Source organism: Semicossyphus pulcher, unplaced genomic scaffold (assembly GCF_022749685.1).
Source record: "Semicossyphus pulcher isolate SPU_LCO1_2020_fin unplaced genomic scaffold, fSemPul1.0.p SCAF_11, whole genome shotgun sequence".
Taxonomy (NCBI): Eukaryota; Metazoa; Chordata; class Actinopteri; order Labriformes; family Labridae; genus Semicossyphus; species Semicossyphus pulcher.
In genome coordinates this window covers 29,051,255-29,076,277 of record NW_027211615.1, presented here as the reverse complement: position 1 = coordinate 29,076,277, position 25,023 = coordinate 29,051,255, and the positions used below count along the sequence as shown (strand labels likewise).

The following is a 25,023-nucleotide window of genomic DNA, read 5'->3' as shown; positions in this document are numbered from 1 at the left end:
GAGCCGCTGTGTCGAAGCTACAACATTAAACACCCTATAAACACGTAAACGTCTCCTGCAGCCAAATCCATCCAAACACACAGCTTTTGTTTGTTGCATGCAACTGCAATTATTATCTGCAAGTTACACATCATGAATTGGTCAAAATAGAAGTTAATTAAGCAAATTTGGCTCTTTGGAACAAGTTCATTTGTACGATATAGATGCACAGAAGAGGAGTTGATCGTGCTGCAGGAATATCTCAGAAGTTTGACGATAGACGTTTTGATATTTTGCCGGAAAAGGTTCCTCAAAACTTCCCGAACTACTTCCTATTTTTTTAAGCTTCAGCACGTTAACTTAAGATCTAACGAAACAAGATTATTTTGTGCAATAAGTTCCTTCTTTATCTTCCATTATCTGAGGCTTTGGAGCAGTGTTGAATCAAAGATACAGCCTCCATGAAAAGCTCAAAGCAACAGATTTCTGCGGGGCCTTCCTCTGAATTCCAGGCGGCCCTGTTAACTTTATATACTGCAGAGTGCAAAGACCAGAGTCATGGCAACTAGTTAACAGGTGGAGTAAAAATCGCTGCACACAGAGATCATGCTGAGACCAGAAGGGTTATAAAACCTGAGAATAACTGAATTTAAATTTAAGATTTAGGACTTCTCGACTACAATCTACTGTTCTTTATACGGCATTAAATCCCAACAGCAGTTATCCTGTGACACTTCACCTATAAAGCAGGTCTATCCTAAGTAATATAACTTAGATACCTATCAGTCTGCTAGCCTTTCACAACACAAGCATGAAAACGTCCCTTTAATGTGCAGAAACCTCGAGCAAATCCAGACGCTCACAGGGACGGTAATCTGACCTGACTGGTTAGATTAAAAAGAATTAAAAACAACACACTGTTTTCTACTTTAAGTGTTTTTCACATGATGGACACGACACTCAGTGCAAACACTCCGTCTGTCCTGAGATCCATGTTCTCATTAAACCTGACAGTCGTGTGTTTTATAGGCTGACATTACACAGAATTAGAGAGGGGGCTCTTTCAAAGGGACCACTCACTCACTGAGGCCTTCTGGGAAAGGATTACCGAGACGGACACCAAGCTCTGGGGGTAACCACAGCTACAGGCCCTTAGTGACATTAAAGGCTTGGCTAAGGGACGATGTGGCACCTGAACCAGCAGAAAAGTGAATTAGCGTCTAACAGGAGGGGGGAGATGACAAGGGAAAGCCTGTTTGTCTTGCTGTGAAGAGCCACTTGACTTCAGATAGCGCTGATTAATTCTGTGCTTAAGCACATTAGGCCTGCAGGATGTAAACTGCACCGTCTGGTGGTGAATCATTGAGTGAACGATGCTTTATTGGTTCCAGAGCTGCGGCCTCTTCCACGTGAGATTAGGTGAGACGTTAAATCATTAACACGCTGAAGGTAAAAGCAATCGAACGAGGCTTCGCAGGGATCTATAAAGAGATCCAGGAAGGACCAGTGACACCGTCAGAGCAAGAACTCTGCCGGAGACTCTGCGTTTAATACCCTTCAATGTGACGACTACTGCTACTAAAAGAAAGGAGCAAAATCGATGCAGCAGACACAGGAGCGATCCAAGCAATCCCCTTCAAAACCGGGTGCCTACATTACCCAGAATGCACCCCAACTTGCTGACCAGTTGGTTGGGAAATTGAGCCGTGTTATCCTTGTACCTGCCAACGTTACCTCAAGCCTCTAGCACAAAGACTTTATAAAACAAGTGCACGTAGCCAACATGTTTTAACCCATTGGTGTCTGAAACTTTTAAAGCTTCAAGTTTGGCATTTTGGTGGCCGCCATGTTGGTTTTTGAGCAGGAAGTGACCATATTAGGGTTGGATACCTAATTTTTTGGCTCTACCAGTAGGAAGGAAGTAGGTAGCCAAGTTCCTACTCATTAGGAAAATGTTTACTGAGGGAATAAATCAAGAGACAGGATTTGCCCCCTGCTGGGCATAAGAAATAATGCAAGTTTAAGGCACTTCCACACTGAAGTCACTTTTGAAACCAGAGATATTTCCACCTCTTATATAAAGCCTATGGTCTAGGCTGCAGCAGATATTAGCAGCGACCTATAAAGGTCAAAGGTGTTCTAACTTGTAGTGTCGGCGTCAGCTAATGCCGACTCAAGTGACATCACTTGAGTCCAATCCACAGCAACAGCTGCAAAGGTTCATGGGTATTGTAGAATTTGGTCTCAGGACCATGAATGAAAGTGAAGTGATTGTTAAAAAGGCGACAACCTAATCTATCTCCAATCTGTTTACTCATTTTCTACTCAACAACACTCAACAATTTGTTACCAAATGGTCCCAGATGAGAAAACCCTTCAGTGTAATCCACAGCAGGACCTGTGCAGGTGCTGTGTCTGTATACGTTCTCACCTTTCCCTTCTGTTTGAGAGGCTCGATGGTGAGGCTGTCGGCTCCGATGTCCACTATAGTTCCCAGCTGGAACCCGTCCGCTGGGTGTGGCGCCCACACCGGCTTCCCATCCTCCATCGCACCGCTCGGAAGGCTCTGGAAAACATGACATGTGAAACAGTCAGAGGTTGTTTTCTACCATCTGTAAGGTTTCTCTTGTTTGACATCGAAGTTCAGGCGGCTGTTCATGAGTTTATTTTTACAGCACTCAGGCCCCTTATGAAATACATGAGTCACAACTGCCACAAAAGTAAAGACGCATTCATTCAAGATTCAAGATTCATTTATTTGTCATTTTCTTGTACAAATATCGTTCCCCCAGCTCATGTCAGGACCACAAACAGACAGCAATCAAGAATAACTAAGAACAGTTATTATTTTATGTTCTTCTGCAAACACTCGCCTGCAACAATCTTAGTCAAACACCAGAAGCCACTAGCATTAGCAAACCCAGTGAACAACATACGACAGGAAGTCACAGGAAGTTGCTGGACTCTCACAACAATAGAGACAACGAATGAATAGAGTGCAAGCCTTCCTGACAAACTCTTGTATACTGTATGTTTTTAATAAACCAAACTGAACCCCCACTGGATCTTAAGACCTAAAGGGGCATTAGAACTTTCAGACGTGTTTGGCTGCTTTGATCTGGGTTCATCAGCCTGTGTAAGATCACTTCAAATGCATCTCAGAGCGTTTCTCGAAGCTGTGAAAGAGATGAGAGTGTATTTTCTTACTTTCTGTTCCAAAACGTTTTACTGGAAAGAGTTCCAAAGATATTTTAAAGCAAGTTTAACTTGCCCGCGTCTGTAACAGCCGCAGTCGTGATTGTTTTGCGGTTTAGTTTGTAGATGAATCATTGAAACGGAACAACAGGAGCGATCCTCAAACTGCATCCTGCTCACAAACTGCATCGACTCACATGTGTCCTCACTGAGCTCTCTGGGGCTTTGTGGCGGCCAACAAACCAATTACTGTGTTATTGAGTCAAACTCGCAGCTGATCGTGTTACTGCGGTGGTGTTGTAACAGAATGAGGGCTTTTCCCGCCAGGAGGACCTGAGATACTCTCGGCCTCTGCTGATGTAAAGGGCTAAAAGTAGCACAGGTCATGTGGCTAGTTTGTGACAGTGAACCTCAATCTTTTTTTAAAAAGTCACGGACAAAGCTGCGACAACAACATGTGCTACTGTGTGACAGAAATCTGTTGGATTCAGAATTTCACTTTACAGTGACAAAAGATCAGAAACCAAAGAAAAACCCAAAACGTTTCTGGTTTCAGCTTCTTACATTTGGGTCAAACAATAACCAGGATCATTTGTAGTAATGGCTGATTTTGACGAGCGTTACATAAATCCCTGTTGTGACTGGTGTTTGTTGTTGTTGATTCTTGGCGTTGCTGTTATGGGTGGTGCCGTAGTTGTTGGTGGCATAAGTGTTGGTTGTGTTGTTGGTTGGTGTTGCTATTGGTGTTTGCAGCGATAACCCGATGGTTCTTTAGCATGCTAAAATCTTCATAATGGAACTGGTGAGAGTTGTTGTTGGTTGTGATTTGTTGTGGGTGTTAGCGGTGTAGGTTGGTGTTGCTTTTGCTGTTTGTGGCGATAAGTTGTTCGTTGTTGCTGGTTGCGTTGTTGAAGTTGTTGTTGTTGGTGATGGTTGTTGTCTGTGGTGTTTGTGTCGCTGATGTTGGTGCTGTTGTCAGTGTTAATGTTGGTGTTGTAAATGTGGGTGGTGTTGTTGGTGTTGTTCTCGGTTGTTGCAGTTGTCATTTGCAGAAAGACATTTTGCTTTAGCAATGCTAATGGTTCAATAGCATGGTAATATCTCCAGGATGGCATAGGATCCTCAGACATGGCAAGGTCAGCATTCTAGTTCATGCTAATATTGGCTAATAATACAAGGTGCAGCTCATGAATTTGTCTTGTTTTGCATCATTAAAAGTGTTGGATAAAATTAAATCTTGAACTGATAATTGAGCTGGAAGAAGTTCTAACAGTTCATCCTTTGGGGAAGTGGCACAACAAATCACCCACATGATTACGTTCATCCTCTGGGGAACATGACGGTCAATAGACAGAACTATTGATGAGACTATTGAGTCTGGACCAAAGTGGTGGGCCGAGCAACGCTACAGCCACTGCTGCCATAACAACACAGAAAACTAGAGATACACTCAATTACACGGCAAACTAGACTCTAAATAAACATGTTAGCGTAACCATAGTACTATAGCTGTATATGTATATTGAACACAAGCAGCCGGAGGGACAACAGACCACAAACTACCACCATGTGTGAGAAAACAGGAAAAACAGGCCTCCAACCCCCCTGGACCAGAGTTTGTTTACATGCACACAGACACAGATCATTATTTTACTCAGGACGAACTGTGTTGGAAAGTTACTGTCGGGCTCCAGATGCTCCTAAAATAATGATCTTAAAACCCAGGACAGACTAATGAAAGAATACTGACACGATGAAACGCTTTAACATGTTACATTAGCATCTAGAGGATCGGTGACGGCTGGAAATTGGGACGAAGGAATCATCAAAATCCAAGGAAGGAAATGAAATGCCAAAAAGGAGAATAGCAACTCCGATAATGTGAAGAAGTTGACTTCAATGAGCACTCAGCCAAGTAGTTTATTACAGCTTCCACCCAAAGAGCTGAGGCCAACATGAAGCTGCTCACAACATCCACAGCTCTCTCCTCACACAGTGGCTTCCTGCCAAAGTGCAAACTCAATAACAGCACTCAACAATCTTCTATGGGAAGTTTAAATAAAGTACCCCAGAGTCCATCGCTATCTGAGAAGAGCCTATTAAATTCAATTAGAGGACGTTAAACCATAATCGCCAGAGAACAATCAGCTCTTTTATTAGTGTAGACTGATGAACTCCTGTGACTGGAGGATAACAGGGTTGATTCCCCCTGTAATCCAGGTGTTAATCGCTCCCTACGTGACAACGAACAAGAGCCTGAACGCTGAACGACAAACACAGCAAACAAGTTCTAAAAGGCTTATTCGATATTTTTGTTCTTCTTTCTCTGTGCTAAAGGTGTTTATGTCTTTTAGTAAGAACCAATGGGCTTGAGCAGCTAGCCACAGACAGGAAGTCCCAAAGTATTGAGAGAAAAGTAGAATATTTCCAGGCTCATCAATTAAATTCTTCAACTTAAAGGGGGACTCTAAAACCTGGCCCTGACCAACATGTACAAACACTTTTAAGAATTGTTTAACCACAAACAGACATTACATCACTTTCTTGAAATCCACCAGACTCCATTGAGAAAAACAGTGATTTAAGCTTGATGAAAATGATAGTTATCCGTCTACCGCTGCCTACACTGGTTCGTTATTTTGCCTTATTTTGTGTTACACAAATATTGTGTTTGATCCGAACTAACCATTTAAACTACCAAAGTGACACAATAACACAAACAACCAACCACTTGAGGCACAAGCAGCAATTGTGTTCTACAAAGTAAAATTACTGTTTTTGTCAATGGAGTCTGGTGTCGCTGAAGAGAGCAATTTGACGTCTGTTTTTGCTTTTAAAAAAATCATCTTCCTCTGTAACAAAAAGGTCTATCTCTGTAGGGATCCTTTCTGTAATGTTGTCAGACACTTAGAATAACAAGCTGAGCCTGTCAGTGGAAACAACAAGAACTTTTAGTGGACGAACTTTGATTGGAGACATTTCCCCCGAGGATTACGTTGCAGCCACTGCAGCCCATCTCATGGCTGCCGGACAAGATATTTAAAAACAAGCAGGTTTAAAAATACCAGAATTACTCTTACAGGGGGATTGGCTGCCAAATTAGCAAAAACAAAACATTTGCAAATTAGCAAAACAAAAACCGACATGTTTAAAAAAGGACCTGCCAAACCTTAGCACTAGACTTAATCCACCCTTTAATATCCCTACATCACAACTAGCTCAGGTGAAAGTTACAGTTAAGGTTAGGGAAAGTTTACTGTTATGGTGTGAGTTGAAGTGAACCATCTTGTGCACATAAATGTGAGGCAGATATTTTTACTTCCTGAACAAGCTGCAGAAAGAGGCCTGAACACTGTGTGGCTGCAGCCTGCTTCAGGGACGTCTGAGGCCTGCAGGTAGGACGACTACATTTAGATCAAAGGTTGCTGGTGATTCATTGTCAGGGCTGTAAAATTCCCCCGTGAACAAAGCACCACGCTGCACTTCTTTGTGATACAAAAAAAAAGCATTAAAGGAGAGCAGGCTGAATCAATCCTGCTCCTGCTCAGTGCCAGACTGCAGATCAAATCCTGCTGCATCACTGTGTAAAATCTATACATGTGTAAACTGCTGACCAGCATTAAACTCTGAACAGAAACCTGTGTTTTCTAAGGATTAAAGGATGTTATGGGAGGTGCAGTGGCAGAGAGATACTGTAGGTCTGTGGGTAGGAAGGGGACTTGGAAGTCAGCAGGTTGGTGCGATTCTGAATTTCGAGGAAGGTAGGTTGTTTTTTGTGAGGTAAGTGTCAGGTTGGTAAGCTAGGGTAATTAATGGTTTGGTAGTTAATGGTAAGTTAATAAGTAGGAAGGCCGGTTGGTTATGGTTTTAATAGTTAGGTTGGTATGGTTGGAATCTGGGTGGGTCGGTAAGTGGCTGCTTAGGTTGGGAGGTTTTTAGGTGGAGGAAACATGTAGGTAGGTAGGAAGGATTTTAGGTAGAGGGCGGAGAACATGATGGGTTTGGTTTGGGGGATTTTTTAAGAAGAATGATGTTAATTTTAAGGTTCTTTGGTTTATTTAGATTAGGTTAGGCAGGTTAATGGTAGGACTGCTGATGCCCTAGTGTCAATCACCGATAGCAGCCCTCTACCATCGTAACATCGTGCACTGCCCTCCATTTCTGTCACTGCTCTCTGCTTTTAGGGCAGAAAGTTTTTTGCTTTGAGGCTCTGTTAGCAAGCTTAACAGCCTCCCATGCCTTTCCTCCTGCACTGACTCTGTGTACAACATCCTCACGTCCTCCGAGGACGGCTGACCTGGAAACCCGTCCCCTCTGCCATGATGGAGGATCTTCCAATTTCTTAAATGCACCTGGGGGTGAAGGTGGAGAGAGGAGGCTCCAGGAGGAGCTCCGGGTGAGGATACACAGGTGGATCCGACACGGACGTGTTTCAATCAAAGACGTGACGTGAGGAGGAGCTAAGACGCGAGGAAACGACACGAGTGAAGGATGCAGGATGCGCAAATTAATTAAATGAAAAGTGCCCGTCCATTGTTTCACTCTGGACATTTGGTAGACGTCTCAGCCGTCACGTCTGGGTGTTCTTTATTGATTTATAAACTTTTGTTTGCATTTATTCACTTACAAATGGACATGTTGTATTTATGTGTGTATGTTTACTGACTTAGGCTGCTTACTTTCTTATTTACTTGGGAAAATGCACATGAATTAACTTTTCAGTCTCCATGTCTAAATATGCTGGAACTCCCTAAGTATCCATTCAGTACATACGTATATAAGAGGCGACATTTGTTATACTTTAAGTTAATCTTCAGTTTTTGTTCCTCCTGAAATGTTTTGGTTAAAACGTTTGGCAGGTCAGACGTAGAAGTGCTCAAAACCTCTGATTCATACATCCACTTCAACATAATGTGTAAAACTAAAACACATGGAAGTGTAACGTGTCACAGCTGGCATCCATAAACTGCTGAGTTATCAATAAATCCTCTGTAAAGACAAGAAGATTTTTCTTCATACGACTTTCATGTTTGTAAGAAGCCAGTTTGGTCAGTGCTGACAGGACACCTCCAGGCTGTGACTCACCTCTGCTGTGACTTTCAGGTTACAGAGTCGTCCTGTCTACAAATATTTTATGACCCACAGATCTGCAGTCACGCACTCTCAGACCAGGAAGGTAAATTCAGGAAGCTGCACTGACAAATGAATAACTGAGGAGCAGGAAGAAAGACAAACCCGTCCCTTAAATCACAGAGAGGACGTCGATATACCTCTCAGTCTGACGAATAAACACTGAGAGGAAGAATCTGATGGAGCCACAGTGAGAGCAGCACTCACCAGGATTCTTTATACAAAGCCATCAAACCATCAGTTAAATGGACGATAAAATGTCAACATCCCTTTACTCTACTATCAGCCTCAAACCCAGACGTCCCTCTCCCTAGCAACATTTTCCAGCTCCTCCTGGGGGATCCCGAGGCGTTCCCAGGCCAGACGGAATGACCACAGGTGAGGGTTGGAGCGTAGATCGACTGGCAAACTGGGAGCTTTGCCTTCAGGCTCAGCTCCCTCGTCACCACGAGGGTCCGGTACAACCAACGCCCACATTACTGCCGATGCTTCACCAACCCGTCTGTCAATCTCACGATCCAGTTCACCCTCACTGTGATTTTAAAATGCCCCATTACAAGTGAAGCTTCTGCATTCACAATGTAACGTTCCTGCTGTCAGATGAAGTGCGATGAAGTCGAGTAAGCACAGGCAGAAAACAGAAGTATGTGACTTTACATGAAGTTATTTCTCCTCTGCTCTGTGATCTAACCGTGTTGTGCAGCCGGTTACTGAAAGCATTCAAAACACCATCAGGGAGCATTAATACGAAACATGTCTGCAGTGCTGCGGCTGCTGCTGCTGCAGGGCACCGTGTCTGAACGCGTCTGCCAAATGGGTTTCATCATCGGCCTCTAATCAATATAAAGATTCTACATCAGAAACTACTTTAGACAAAGGTGGTGCATTTCCTGCAGAGTAATCAGGGTGAAAGTCAGAGTAAGTACAGATGGATCTGCTCCAGTAGACTCACATTTTGTAAGTTTAAACTGCACTTCATTGTACACAGAGCAGGAGCAACATCTGAGCAGGCTGTAAACTTAACAAACCGAGTCTCAAAATGTCTCTTTGGCGTTCTAGTTTACAAAATATAGAAGGTCTCCTCCTCTCCAACACAAACAGACTGGCAAAAACACGAAATCAAGTCCTGAGACTGGGGCCTGTTTTCTGCACGAGCCAGCGATGCTTGCGATCAGTAGCTATCAGAGGCGTGGTGGATGTTTGGAAACAAGCTGGATTTATCCGGAGATTAACCGCTTACTGTTTTGTGAAACTTTAGCGGGGCGATATTGGGTTGTAGTCGCTCCCAATAAAGTAGCATCAGATGCTGAGGCTGGCCAAACGCGCAATGCAATGTTGTTCCAGTTTAGTGCTCGCGTGCAGCGATCACAGCAGCCACTCGGATTATGTTTCAGTTTGTCAACAAGGTCCAGTCATGAAAAAAAATCTGTTTTTCCTGGACACAGGAAGTCAGGAGGGGCTGCAAACGGATCTGCTGTTAGCCTTTTTGAAGGTGTTTAACTTGTTTTTAAGTTAGGTTTCTTTTAGTGTTCAATTTTCACAAGTTTGTATGAAGAGCCGAACGATCCACAGAGGTCCCATCATCTCCAAAACAAACATATTCAGATTATAACCAGCAAAAAACACTTAGCAAAGCAGTTTCACTTTAAATTCAGTGTTTCGCCGATGCTCTTTGGCGTGGCTTTGGAAGCTGTGAGCCGAGCTGCAGCTAGGCTAACTTTAGCTCACTGTCAGACTGAAATCCTTCATTATTTGTAAGGATAGAGTAAGAAAGTAGTCAGTTAGAAATGTTTTAATGCTGATTGACAGCTGCCGCTTTTGGAAAACTAAGATCAAAGAGCATCTTGCAGGTAAGAATCCTGTAGGCTGACGTAGGAGGTTGGTGTTGCACTGAACAGTAAGACATACAAAATGTAATCATAAAAAATAACAAGTGGTTTGAGAGAGTCTGAAAGCAGGACCAGGAAGTGAAAAAACAAGATCAAACCTGCTGTAACACCCTGAGCAGCCCACACACACACACACACACACACACACACACACACACACACACACACACACACACACACACACACACCACTGATACACTGAACAGCTCCTTCCAGCACAGGAAGTGATGTCACCCCCTCCCGAGCTGTTAAACTGGGTTGAGCAACACCAATAAAAACTGTGGATGAAAGATGAAAGTATCACTGAGGTTATAATGAGGGTTATTGCAGCTAATGATGCTGCGTTCATGCAAGCTGGGAGATTTCATTATCTGTGTTCTTTAAGGAGATGAAGTGTGCTGTGAAGCAGTCGTTCAAGTTGCCATGAAAGTGGGATGATGGAGGTAGAGAGGAGGGTTTATGAAGTGCACACTTATCGTAGCTTTGATCAGCACAACACAGACGTAAACGCTGCTAAAAAAAGACTCTGCTATCTGCCAGCGTGCTCAGTCCCACCCCTCCTCCTGCCTCTCCTGAATTATTGAACCCATCCTCCTGTTACTTCACCACGCTCACCCTCGCTTACACTAAAAAAAGTCTCATTATTATTCTTATCAGGATATAATAAAATATTAAAGTGTGCAGTCAGACCGTCATTTTTTCCAGTAAATAAAAGATGCAAAACATATGAAAGCTTTTGTTACTTTATTTAGTTTCTAAGCAAACACAACGTGAACTTTGCACACGATCGCATGCTGATATGCAAATGAGCGGGACAGTTTGACCCGAGGGAAGAACACCTCCTTTATCTTCAGCCTAATTTATTTTTTTCCAAGCTGGTGACTTTCCAGCTAAACTCACTCAGCACGCGGACACTGCTGCTACATTTATCCTCTGAAGTCTCACCCAATAATTTCTGGTTTCCTGAAGAAGCCTCCCGCTGTGGAGTCGACTGATCCCTCTGCTCTGAAGCAGCTAATTCACAACCCACAAAGCCCCGACAGCAGTCAGCTAATGGCAGAGCCGAGCCCGGACCGCAGCTCTCATGATCACATTAGTGTTCTTCTTACCAAAGCCTTAAAAACGCCACCATCTATTTCCAGCTGCTGCCCTAAATATTACAATCCTGCGTGAACGGAGCCTCTGGAACATCATTCCCATTAACATCGTCAGTCAGGTGAAAAATTAAAGGTGCAAACAGAGCTGATATCTGCTGCTGATTCCCAAAGCAGCACTCACATGAGTCACAGAGACACAGAAGCATTATGCTAATAAACGGGAAGTCATTTGAGATTTTGCTTTTGCTTTGCAGGAAAGTGAGTGAACACATTCATTCGAGGGAGAAAATGCAAATAATCTGACTGAATGTGTCAGTCTACGTCTTTTTTTCTTTTAGCAAAACGGTCCAGTGCATTTAAAACAAGAAAGACAAGTTGTTCACCACATGCAGCAGACGTATTCCCTGTTTGTTTCTCTGGGTTACAGCTCAAAGGTCCTTCAGACCCTCAGGTTACTGCTACACACTTAAAATAAAATAAATCCTACACACAATAAAAAGCCGAATGCAGCCAGAATCAAAATGTTGAACGTGGAATTGTGACTAAAAACCAGCACGATACGAGATGTGAAATCTGCGTTAAATAAACAAATATTAAAGAGTGCATATTAGCTGGAACTTTTAGCTTCTATGTCTTTCTGCTGTTCTGCGTGTTTAAAACAATACCTGTGTTTGCAACATGTCCGTCCTGAAGCCAGCATGAATCCAAAAAGCTGTTTTTTTCCACCACTAAACTGACACCAGTTAATCTGAGGGGAGCTGATAGCTGCGTGGGCTTCTTCTGGAGACATCAAAATGTCCAGAAGCAGTGGTTACAACCTGTAACAACCTCAATCTGCATGATGTTCATTTAGTCACTGATGCTCCCATTTAGAGTCACAGAGACCAGAAAGAGAGGAGGGTTTAGGGCGGGGCTACCTGTGATTGAAAGCAACCTGTAAACCAGAATAGAGACAGAACAATGTGTATCAAACCTGTCGTCCAAATATGGTCACTGCAAAAAAAAACTGGAGGCTTAAAAAGGTTCAAACACCATTAAGCTCCAAAAAACAGCAAGTCGACACCAAGTTACAGTTACTTTGTCAAACAGCTGTTTCCAGGTCAAGATCAAACCAGTGAACTGGATTCCAACATCATGTAACCTACACTCACCACACCAGGATTTACCTGATACGCAAACAAACCTCAGCTCTGTGAGCATGTGATCGCTTTGACCCAGAAAAGCTTTCTCTGTCCTTGTCCCCACATGAAAGAGTTAAACGCACCTGTCCTTCACAGAGCTTCGCCTTCCACAACAAAGAGGGCCAGGATTTGGTTACAAGTCCCAAAGTCTCTGGGTTTACATGTGCAAACATATCAATGGCAAAATAGCTGCTAGCTGTTTGCTCTCCTGGACAATGATGGATGAATGAAGCCATAAAAGATGTGATGTCAAACTCTTACATCACGTGTACGGACTGGGAGACAACTGGTGGTGGAAAGAACACTGATGTGGTCTGTTGATAGTTCTTAATCACCGTTATATAACCGTGTTAATGCACTGTTACACTTTACAAATATAGCTATATATATATAAAACTTATTTCTTCACAAAATGTCACTTTCATTTAGTGGATGCTGCAACACAAAGAGTCAAATAAAAGCCTCGTAGAGGGGACTTTTATTTTGACAGTCAGTGTCTCTGAAGCATCGTTGTCAAAACTCAACTTTCCCGTCTGCAGCGGCCGCGATGCACTGAGGCAGGAGGAGCATCAGATCGTGTGAATGTTCCCACGAGGTGAACAATGTTTGATTCTTCCTCGCTCGGAGTCAACGACAGCTCGATGAGGGCCGGAGACAAACTGCAGGGGGATTATTATGGGATGTACTCACTCTGGAACACTGTTCTGTGTTTATCTTTGATTTGTGGAAATGTGTGTCTTTGTTTCTGGTTATTTCCACCTCGCGCTGACACATTAAAAGCCTGTGCAACATCTATTAATAGCACCAGAGCTGTAATGAAAACCAGGCCATGTACACGTCCTGGTGGACTCGAGGGTTTGTTTGGTGACACTGGCTTTTTACAAACCAAGACAGACAGAGCTCCAGGGAGCGTCCATTCTGGTCGCTTATGCAACCAAAAACCAGTGAAGTGGGACTCAACAGTTCCTTTAAGGTCGCACTGGAGTTGGCAGGTCAATATTTACATGAACAAACAGACATGAAACTGGTGGTGCTGAACTGACGGCGTTCAGTCACCCATCCATTGTCCTCGGGGGCCGCAGGAAGACGGCTAACAGGAGCCGCATAGGTCGGCCTGCTGTCGTACAGATGCTATTAGCAACATTAGCTAATGACTGAGCGAATGAATGAGTTTCAATGGAGCAGAGCCGCATCTTCGACTTATTCAGCCTCACCTCCATCACAAATAAACTACATATATTCCATGTACCATTGTCACTAAAGGTGCTGCACACGGCCCAGACATCAGCTGACAGGACACACTTCTGTTGCTTACTTTTTCTTGTTTAAGTTTTTGCTTTTTTTTTTACAGGGATGAAACCAACACCAACTGTCGGCACACGCTGACCTGACAGTTGGTGTTGGTTGGAGTTGGTTGGCATGAGTCTGGGCAGTGTGCAGCCACCATAAGAAAGGCAGAGGATTAGCTAAACATCTGACACAGTGTACACAGGAAGTTAAAGTACTGTAACCATCAGAGCTGCATCACATGACTCGCAAGGAAGTCTTTAAAAGGAAGAGAAGTCATTGTAAATGGACTACCTAAAGGGCATCACACTCAACGTTAGCATCCTGCTATATGAAGATCCAAGCTGCTCATCAGGGTCTTGTCTAATAACATTCTCGTACATTTGAGTGTATTTTGCTCAAAGACACGTCGACATGTGGACTGCAGGAGCCTGAAAACGAACAGGATATCTTCCGTTCAGAAAGGAAGCCCCGCTCTACCACTGAGCCACAGCCTAATGTAATGTTACTTTTTAATGTCATTTGAAGTGTTCTTTGGGGCAGATCTGATGAAGAGTATTGCAAAGCTAACTAGGTAGAGGTGGAGCAGCAACAAACCAAGCAGCAAACACAGAAGTGCCAAAAACTGCAGTTCCTCGAGTGTCCACTTGAGGCTGCCTCCAAAAGCGAGTCAGTCCCCACAGAGCCCCATGTTAAAACTTTACAGCAGAAATAAACGTGTTTACAGCCTGGTACAACTCTGATACTCTCACTCCTCTCCAGTGCCACCCTCTCGTCTCGTCTTGTCACTTCTGGCTCCAGAAAACCAAGACGGCTGAAAATGCTCAAAACAACAGTTGATCAACCATTGCCACTGTCAAGATGGCAACGTTGGCGATTTATACAATCTATGGACAACACGCCTACAACAGTATTTTCAATGACACCAAGGAAACCAAGGACAATGCAAAACATGGAGCACTCCGACATCAGACTGTACATTTTTTAAAGTTGTATTTCAAACAAACAACCTGTGAAATGAAGCTAACAGGGTGGACTGTCCCTTTAAGAGACAATCCTTTGAAATCAGAGGATGTGTTGGAGCAGTGATGAAACCAAACTGTGCTCAGATTGGACGCCAGAGTTTCAGCAGCTGTTACTTTGTGAGTGCGAGAGGACGACACATTTCAGAGGAAGTGCTGCTCTGTGTCGTGTGTGGACCCTCCTCTGCTCACAGACACACAGACAGCTGATTGTTGGATGTGTGTCGGCGCTCTCTGAGAGCTCACTGTCACGTCGCTCAGTCGGGTCACGTGGGGAACAGAGAGGCTGTGATGTGTTCAGGGACAAAAACCCAGATCGACACTAACGAGCACCAGTCTGCAGAGACTTATCGGCCTCCTGCTGTTTGTTTTTATCTTTTATTCTCTCTAATTGTGCCGAAACAAACGTCTCCTCCTCGCTCTGATGAGGATGACGAACTTTGTACAGCTGATGGCCGACATGGTGCTTATCTTTACACAAGCTGTCGTAATGATTCCTCGTGTCTCCTCCTCGCTCTCCCACACAGCCACATCGTGACATTTCAGAGAAGTGGGTGCAGAGAGGAAACAAATACAAACGTGGAGTTTGAAATCTCTCAGCTTACAGCCCTGCAGCGTCACTGTGCAGGTATCGTGTCTGGAGCTGGAGACACATTGTCCATCTGGGGACAGAGCAACGTAAACAAACTGCAGTCTGGCCTAGGATCAGCCTGACAGTGATGACATCCTGAGCTTTGTTTTAGTCTGAGCGTCATGGTCTGGCTTTGTGGTTTGCTCTTGAAACCTCCCTGTGTCGTCAGGACTCTTGTCATGATTGTTACCCAGCATTCCTTTGAAGCTGCTGCTGCCCCACCCACAGCTCAGACTCCTGAACAGGGTGTGTTACAAGATCAGACGGCTGGCAGGTAATTCCTTTCACTGGAGCAGAAATGAATCTGTCCCTCCCAACACACTCACGGAAACAAACAGACCCACAATTAAACTATTCAAACACATCTAACTTTATTGTTCGACTGAAGTTTGTTCCTTGTTTCTTTTTTACTCCCTGATAACCACATGACCCTCAAAGATCTCGCCTCTCTCTTGTCTTTCCAGGCCGGAGCTTCCTTTTCGATGATTTCAGCACATCTGTGGAATTTGTGAAGTGCTGATGTTCGACAAACTCCCTGTGATGCCGTTTAAAGATTGACGAGAGTCATCCTCCTGAAGGCGAAGTCTAACGCTAATAAAATGTGTCATAAGCAGCTAAAAAGTTGTACATTACACAAAGAGTGTTAAATCGTCGCCTCAGCAGCGCATTAAGGATGCATCTCTGAATACTGAGGAGGTGTTAAGACAGAGTAATCCTCAGAGCTGCAGGAAGCTCTCTATCTTTGCAACCTTCTGCTTTAACAACATGTACAAGTATGTAAAAGGCAGGTACCTGAGTGTGTAATCTCATTCACTGCAGGCAGACATCATCAGGGAGAAAGTCAACAAATGAAACTGGATAGAAACTGGTTCTCAGGAGAAGTATTCAGATCCGTCACTGGAGTGGAAGTCATAATAAAACTATTTAAATCACTCTGTTAGAAGTAAACGTCCGGCATCGACAAGTACAGAAGAGTTAAAGTTAAGAAGTAAAGTTTCCACAACACAAACAACCCGTGTGACTAAATGCATCCACGCAGAATATAACTGCACACAAAGACCAGATTGAACAGGTAAATGTGTATATCTTTCTTTGCTAGAACTTTGTCAATGAAGTTGTTAACAAATATCCCAACATGTTGGAGTCCCAGGAACCTTTCAGGAACCAAAATGTTCCTTTAGCTCTTTGTTATCTTCAGTCCCAACACGGCCTGAACACCTGCAAAGATTAGATGAATGAGTTCCCTGATGTTTGAATAAACTCGCCTGTTTCTGCAACTCTTTTGTAACACAATGACGCCATGTAAAATCAGTAAAACATTCAAAAGCAGGAAGCACTGGACTATTCAGGAACCCTCATGACCACAAGCTCCAACCTGCAAAGCTCCTGTACATGTGGAAAGACCTTCCACCTGAGCAGGGACTCTTTGGGCGGTAGGACGATACCCCATCTTAAATCCACCTGGACTTGATATACGATATATTAAAAGTGTCAGGTTGGATAGTTGGGAGAAATATGCGACCTGGAAAGCAGAACCTGGGAGCTCCCATTGTCCAGACAGATTATAATACCAGATCCCCAACAGTCCGACAAATGTCCCACTGGATTTCTCCGGCATCTCGAAGGGTTCGGGGCTTGGGAAGCCATTATCAAGGTTCAGACTGTTGGGAGTCAGGAGTGATGAGCTGTCCAAACATTAGCATGGCACCTGGAAACTACATTACAGGTCCAATCTCTGAGTCCATGTTGGTTTCTCTCAGGAGGAACTGAGAAAGAACCTATTTTATCTTTCAAATATGAGGGCACGTTCAGAACAAAAAGTTTATCTGTGCATGAAAAGGGGTTTTTTTGCAGCCTCCATGAAATCTATTAAAAAGTTTCGTCTTCCCGTCTATGAAACTAAAAATCGTCTGTCCGTCTTGTTTGCTCCTGATGTCAGTAACCTGTCCTCTGTGGGGTCGCTTCCTCCCAGCAGATTATTAAACAGGCCTGACAGACAGGGACATGATGCAGAGGACACAGAGGACATGGAGGATCAGAAGGACCAGAGCTGGATCCACTTATTCAGCCAAAGGCATCTTTAGAAAAACAGACACTCTGTGTTTATGCAGCAGAGAAAATCCACCTGGTTTGTCCTGAGCATGTCTAAATCTCCCAGCAGAGGTCCAGAGGAGGGCTGAGTGTGCAGCAGTGACTAAATATAACCTGCAGGAAACAGACGTGAGATATCTGAAGGAAAAGACTCCTCTGATGTCTAATAATAGAAACCCTCTGAGGAAAAGTCAAACTCAAAGTCTGCACACAAATCCACCGTCCCTGCTCACGGCTGCTGAAATGGCCCATTTATAGTGTCGAACATCATCAGCATTTGGTGCCACAAGAGCCTCGATATGCCCCCGAAAGATCCCAATGAACAACCACTGAAGCCGGTCAGGTGGAGAGCACTTAAAGCTGTTTCCTTCTCTGTTAATGTGTCCTTCAGCCAGGCACAGTGTCACCTCTTCACTTTGTTGGGCTGGGTGATAAAAAGATCTCATCATGGGATCGGGATAACATTTCCATAAAGTCCAATAATCCTCCAAAGACCAGGAAATCATTGACAAGAGATCGTCACATGACATCAATGCTATGGCAGTTAGCAGCAGCTCAGCCAGCAGCCTGGACAGCACTATAGATCGCTGAAAACACGGACTAACAGACTCTAACCTTTTTCCCACAGCAACACACGGCCTTTTCAGGAGTAGCACAGCGTTGTATGGTTTTAACGCTGCACTGACATTAAAGGCACTCTGATTCTGACTCTAATCATGAACTGATCAGACGACGTATCGTGAAAATCCAGTGGGACATCAGGCCTTATTTCAAGTTGACACAACATAACTGAAATACGTTTAGCCACCACAGACGACAGTTGTGTCCCAGTCCAGGGGCTGCATCCTTCGCAGGACGCGGCCTACGGAGGACGAGTCGTTTGTGGCCTGACGTTAAAGCGGAACTGAAATGAGACGGTCTGATCTACGGAGGACTTCCTGTTTGCGTCACCAGCTGTTCCCGCCCTTACTCTTGCGTCACCAAATGCCGCTCCTGTCACCTAGCAACAGGTAGCTAGCGGGCTAACTAGCTTGCATAAATAACATTGAGTATGTTAACCTCTTATTTTAAAGATAATATGTTTCAAGGGCTCTTTTGTTTTCTTAAACATGTGTGACGCTAGCTATTCGAGTTCAAATCAAAAACTTTTACATTTAAAGTTTATTTCTCGGCCGTGAGAAAGTCCGCCATTTTGTTTGAATTGGCGCGCAATGAATCTCGGGATCAGGTGCATCCTAACATTAGCTACATTACCGTTAGCTAGTCATTTATGCTTTTATTAAAATGGCATAACACTGTCAAACTGTAATTTTGGTATTCAACAACTTCCTTGCTAGCGTTACCTGTAAGAATTCACGCTGTGTAATGATTTGGCTTTTAGTGATTTCCTAGCTAACAGAAATATTAGCTAAAAAGTGGTTGAATGCTAAAGTTAGCTGTTGTGTAATGGTAGCTAATTGGTTATCAAATATGTTGTTTACCAGTATCTTAGCTTCCCACCTTGAGCGTGATATGAAAGGAAAATGGCCGCTGTGTGAATATGGACTATAGAGCGAGTCAAAGAACACACCTGAGACAAACAGGGCAGATCTTGGTCAATAGTGGTGTCAATCAATAATTCTTCGATGCATATTTTCAATATCTCATTGGGACGTCTGAAGAAGTCTTGTTGGGCTCTCAGACGATGTGAAATGTTCTTCACTGTTTTCACACATTCTGTAAAGTAAATGAGTAACTGAGGAAATAAGGAAGCAACCAGCGCCTGTAGCGTGTCGTCTGCGTTTAAATTAAGAAGCTGACAGTTTCATCAGAGACGGCCACAGTCTGAATCCCAAAGTCTCCAAATCAGCAACAAGAAAGCAGCAGTGAGCAGTGCAAGGTTCAGAGCTGTAAAACCCTGGCAGCAGCCTGAAACAAGTATTCCAGTGGCATTTGAACATTTAAGAGAAGTGCGAAGGGAGGCGGATTAACTCGGCTCAAAGTCCTCATGGAGCAAAGCCTCAGAAACTAATGAGCAATGTGACAAAGCAGGGCGAGGAAACACCATCTCAGAGGAGGGGGTGTGAGGTTTTTTAAACAACATTAAACCTCTTCAGAGAAACAGCCGGAGGAGAAGGACGGACGTTCACTCTGTCGGGTTTTACAATCCAACATTTTCTTGTTTCAGACGAGGCAGAGCACCCGCATCATGTCAAACCCGGCCTCCGCCCTAATTATTACCCACAATGCACCACATGTGTGACACCTGAGCCTCGTGTCAGGCCTCGCTCCATACCAGCAGGGTTTCAAAGGTCACCAGCCCGTGATCCTGTGCTCGAGGTTGCTCAGTTACGGCGCTCGCCTCCATAATGATGGGCTGGGCTCATTTGCATGTTGACACAATGTGACGGAGTGAGTCAGTCAAACATGGACAGGAGGGAGAGTGAGAGAGTGAGACACAGGTCTGCTGCTGTTAAAAACTACAGATTAAGAACTCTGCTGCTAAAAATAAAGTCTGCAGCTAAATATACTTTTATAAGTTTAAGCTTAAATAACTGTAATAGTGGAGTTTCTTTGTGGCCTGTTAGGGCAGGGATAAAAGTTATATAAACCCCTGACTGGTTGATGGTGGCCCAAACACATCCGTGTGATCTGTTTAGCTGTAAAACTTGATAGAGAGGTTCACATTTAAAAGCACAGGAGTGACTCAGCAGCAAAGGTTTGGACCTCACATAGGGCGTACAATGTTATACACTGAATAAAGTTATCCATCCATCCATTTTCTTCCACTTATCCGAGGTCGGGACGCATTCGCAGCAGGCTAAGCAAGTTAGCCCAGACGTCCCTCTCCCTAGCAACATTGTCCAGCTCCTCCTGGAGGATCCCGAAGCGTTCCCAGGATAGATGGGATATCTAATCCCTTGGGCGAGCTCTGGGTCTGCCCCGGGGTCTCCTCCCAGTTGGACGTGCCCAGAAAGCCTCCACAAGGAGTCGCCCAGGAGGCATCCTAACCAGATGCCCGAACCACCTCAACTAGCTCCTTTCGATGTGAAGGAGTAGCCGCTCTACTCCGAGCTCCCTCCGGATGTCTGAGCTCCTTACCCTCTCTCTAAGGCTGAGCCCAGACGCCCTGCAGAGGAAACTCTCACGCCGAACCAAACCTAGAGTTTTTATGAATCCACTTTTTCCTTACCGATACCGAGCACACCTCTGATACTAGTGTGATTGAAAAATATGCATAAAATTGGTGGAAAAGCATTTAGCTAGCATTGACTAACTTTCAAGTCTCTGCTAGTACCTCACTGTTGTTGTCTGTTATTGTCACATGATAGTTTACCTGAAAGCAGTTGATTATTTTGGGCTAATTGGTTACGATCAATTGGTATACTCGCTGATGACCGATACCGCAAATTTAGGCAGTATCAGAGGCCGATACAGAAACTGATATCAGTATTGTGACGGCTCTAAAAAGCATGAAAAAGAGAAAACAAAACATTTGATCGATGCAAAGCAACGACGAGACAAACCTTTCTCAAACACACGTGTCATATTGTGTGACAATAGCATGACAGGGTCGAAATTAACCCGTAAAACACAAATGTTCAGAAAGCGCCTACATTTGGATTTAGATATCTGCATGACAATGTAAAATCTGTAGGCTCATAACGACATAATCTTAATTTATAGATCCATGTTACACTTGTCGTGTAATCGATCACTTGTTGAGCCAAGGAATCAATCAAAACAAGCTACAGAAACAAAAACAAACTAATCCTGACGTCGTTTGAAGCTTTGATACATCAGAAAAGTTAATTGATTACAGACGTTATTATCCATCCACTCTGTCATTTGATCACCTGTTTGAAGGAGTTAATACATTCAGCCTTTAACTCCTTTATTTTCAAACAGGATCATTGTTTGCTTCGTCATTCAGAGAGGGACGGTAATCCAACCCAGCTACAGGAAACGGCTTCATAAAACGAGGGGTTTATGGGTACAGAGACACAGATGTTGACATGTGATAGCCGGCGGTGTTACAAAGAGCTACGATGGTGTGATTTAAAACGACATTAAAGAACCATCAGGTGGATTTAAAGTCACAGAGGCCGAAACATCTAAAACTCACCACTATGTTCATGCGACTCCACATGATTTCTGTTTACAAGCCCTGGTCCGCTTGTAATCCCGCAGCGTGTGTGAAACCAAAATACAACAACAAAGTCGACTCCTTCCCCGACGTTCCTGCTCCCTCAGAGACCGGAGACCCCCCCGGAGCGAGGCCGCCGCGCTCGCAGACGGTGCTGTAAGTCGACACTCTTCATCACCACCGACAGGAGACTGAGGTCTGCTCTGTGAGGCACGGCTAATCCAGCTCACATTCCCCTAATTACAAAGACTGACGAGGGGGCAGGATGGGGGCGGAGGGGGGGGTCCCTAACCCCTTCATAACCTCCTTCATTAACACCATCAGAAACAAGACCTGTATGAACCCTCGAGCTCCATCGTCAGGAGGAAGTCGACGCTGTTGGAGCTGCAGGGAGGTTAGCATGAGCAGAGTTCAACTTCTGAACTCACATCTGTGTCTTATAGTTTGACACCGTTTAAAATACATCTTGTGCTGCTTTTATGTTATGGAGGAGTAATCGAGCGAAGGTGAACGAGACTTTAGTTAGTTTAGCATCAGAGAGGTGTACTGTCATTGGGGTGTGTTATATGTTTAATCACATTTCCATCAGGAGAAACTATAGACTGTATAAAAAGATGGCCGACATGACAGCTCCGTAAAAGTGAAGCCAAACCCTCTCTATCGCCCCCTGCTGACTGGCTGCAGTATAGCTCATAAAGCCCGCCTCCTCCAGGAGAGGAAGGGGCTGGACGTTGATACTGCGGCTCCAACAGCCGATCTCTACTGCACACGCTCTGGATACTAATGAGCAAGATGGCAGCGCCCGCTCCAGGGGGAATTAAGCCTTCAATTTTGTGCAATGAGAGGAGGTGGAGACAAAAAACAAAAAAAATCCAAGACAAATGCAAGAGCAAAACTATTTTCCAAATGAAAAACGTGATTATCCACTCCTTTAATTTTAATTGAAAAACAAAAAGTAAGAGGGGAAGTAAAGAGAAAAATAGAGCTTTAAGAACTATTGTGATTTGCTAGCGCTAGCCCCACCAGCTGCAAAGCTAGCTTAAAATTAGCCTTAAAAATCCTGGCTCTAAACCGGATCTCTCCTGAAACACTGTTGACTCTTTGGCAAGCTAATTTTGTTAACAACATAAAAGTATTGAGTCCTTTCAGTCAGATCCAGAGGAGGAACAGAAGCCACGCAAAGTCCAAATTGGTGAGTTACACGCTTTGCTATCCATATCATAGCTAGCAGTTAGCATACACATGTAAAGTTAGCTGAGATGGCCCAACAATTCTCAAAGCTAAGAGTGCGATGCTAAACGACAGATCTGTGGGGTTAGCTAGCTCTCAGTCGCCACAAAAATCCAGTGTTAAAAATACATTTCTTAAACACGCTGCTAAATTTTGTTAGCGACTGGACAAGCTAATTATGTTGCTAACCTGCAGTTAAGAAAATAAAAGCGACACCTTAATCCAACTCTATTAAAGCTGCAGTTTTGTGCTGTTTTGCATTAACTTTTGTACAGATGCTCTCATGCTCCTGAATGTTGTCATCAGTGCAGGCTCCATGTGTCCAAATTGTATCGCTGAAATAACTTCCACAAAGAACTGATCTCATTCCCCTTACTCCAACATCCAAAATAAAGTTCCAGGATATTCCAGGAATTCCTTTACTAGCTTTCCAGTTCCCCTCTCCTGCCTCCAGCCGCTTCTCCCTCTGTGTAACTAAACACAAAACAATACAGCAGAAAACATATGTTTACAGGAAGAAAATACTCGCACATGAGTCAAACTAACATGTTCTGCTGTCGTAGATGTCTCATTTCCTGAATCCTTGGCTTTCTCATGTATTCAAGGATATCTTAAGTGGATGAAGATGCATGTAAACAGCTTATCCTGAATAAGACACTTGGACATGCGCCATTACCCAGGATGCCAAGCTCCTCTCACTGGTCACATCTCTGCAGCCAAGAAGCAAAGCATGTTCTCACACTTCTTACTTAATGCTGTTACATCAAGTCTGTAATATGTATATCACCGTGGCTGCAAACTAATCCAATAATCATTCAGACATTCAGGATCATTTCCGGGAGAGGTCTTTGATCCCTGAAGTTCCTGAACCTCCCTGAACTCAGGAAAGACAGTGTGGTTACAATAAGCACTGTTTCCTGTTGTGACATAATGCAAATATAAGTCAATGCGGTCGTAAAAGAAGGAGCAAAAGTCAAAGTCTGTGCAGGGATCAGGCTGCAGGAGAGGCCTCCACCCTAACTAATGCATGCTAGTAAACTTATAGCATTCGTAGCACCATAGGAAGAGTAAAAATACCAAAACCTGAATGTATACTAATAAAGAAACATTAGGAATAATAGAAGCACAACATAATGTGCTTTTTGAATCTATTAGAAAGGTATTCAGTGGCTTTAGGAGACTAAAATGACCATTATAGTGATTTCAAAGCAGCTTCAGCATAAAGAACAAGCTCAGGAAAAACACAATAAGCACAGAGAGCTCTTATGTAATCATGCAACACAGATAAAAACCACAGCCGTGACTGAGCCTGTTCCCTGCATCCTGACTTCAGAGGATGCCACATTAGCCTTCATCGTCGTTCAGGCAATAATATCACAATGGCCAGAGCCACCACCACCAACCAGGCTCAGCTTTTTTTATCATGCAAAACATGTCCATTGATTCTTCTTCTTCTTCTTCCCAGGCTCAGCAGCAGCACTGTGGGTGTGTGTGTATGTGTGTGCAGGCCGCAGTCGTGCTCGCATTGTGAGATCTGACATATTGGACTTGCTGTACAACAACACAGCCTCTCATGTCATGTACGCACCAGTGAATCCTCCACGCAGCTGCCAAGCTCAGTCCCTTTTGAACTGTCTCTAATGTAATGAGGCTTGTGCTAAATGCTCGTCCGATGTGTGCAACGCTCGAGCTGTCCAAACACAAGCCCACACCGAGCCAAACCTCGTTTAAAAATCATGAGAATCTGCTATCGCGTTGCCCATCAGCCACATACATACATCATTAACAATGAATCATCACTTTTTCTGATTACGAAAACACTTTTCTTTAATTCGGCTTTAATATGATCCATAAAGTATGCTAATTCTAAAATAATCTAACTTTTAAAAAGGGGTTTGCCGGTTATTTTAGCTATGTTCTTTCAGCCCTTTGATGGCAATGGCAGCGTCGTTGAGTGTATTGAAAAGTTGAAGCCACACAGCAATAAAGGCAGGCACAGTTGATTCTTTCTAAGCCGATTTTTTAAGTAATTTATATACGGTCACATTTAGTCATGAACAATGTTTTTCAATGTACATCCCTCATTGAATATTTAATAAAACATTAAATTGCTTGAGCTGTGAATGAAGTCTGGTGTAGACTCCTCTAAACAAAGCTAGACAAAT

At 43.8% G+C, this 25,023-nt stretch overlaps 1 protein-coding gene across 1 annotated transcript in view; it reads right to left on the bottom strand.

The window, feature by feature from the left end:
• Positions 1–25,023, bottom strand: part of myo6a (myosin VIa) — a 150,289-nt gene that overhangs the window by 124,845 nt on the left and 421 nt on the right. The window contains 1 exon segment of the mRNA XM_069657761.1: positions 2,411–2,545. Coding sequence (XP_069513862.1) covers positions 2,411–2,527 — 117 coding nt within the window. The 5' untranslated portion in view covers positions 2,528–2,545.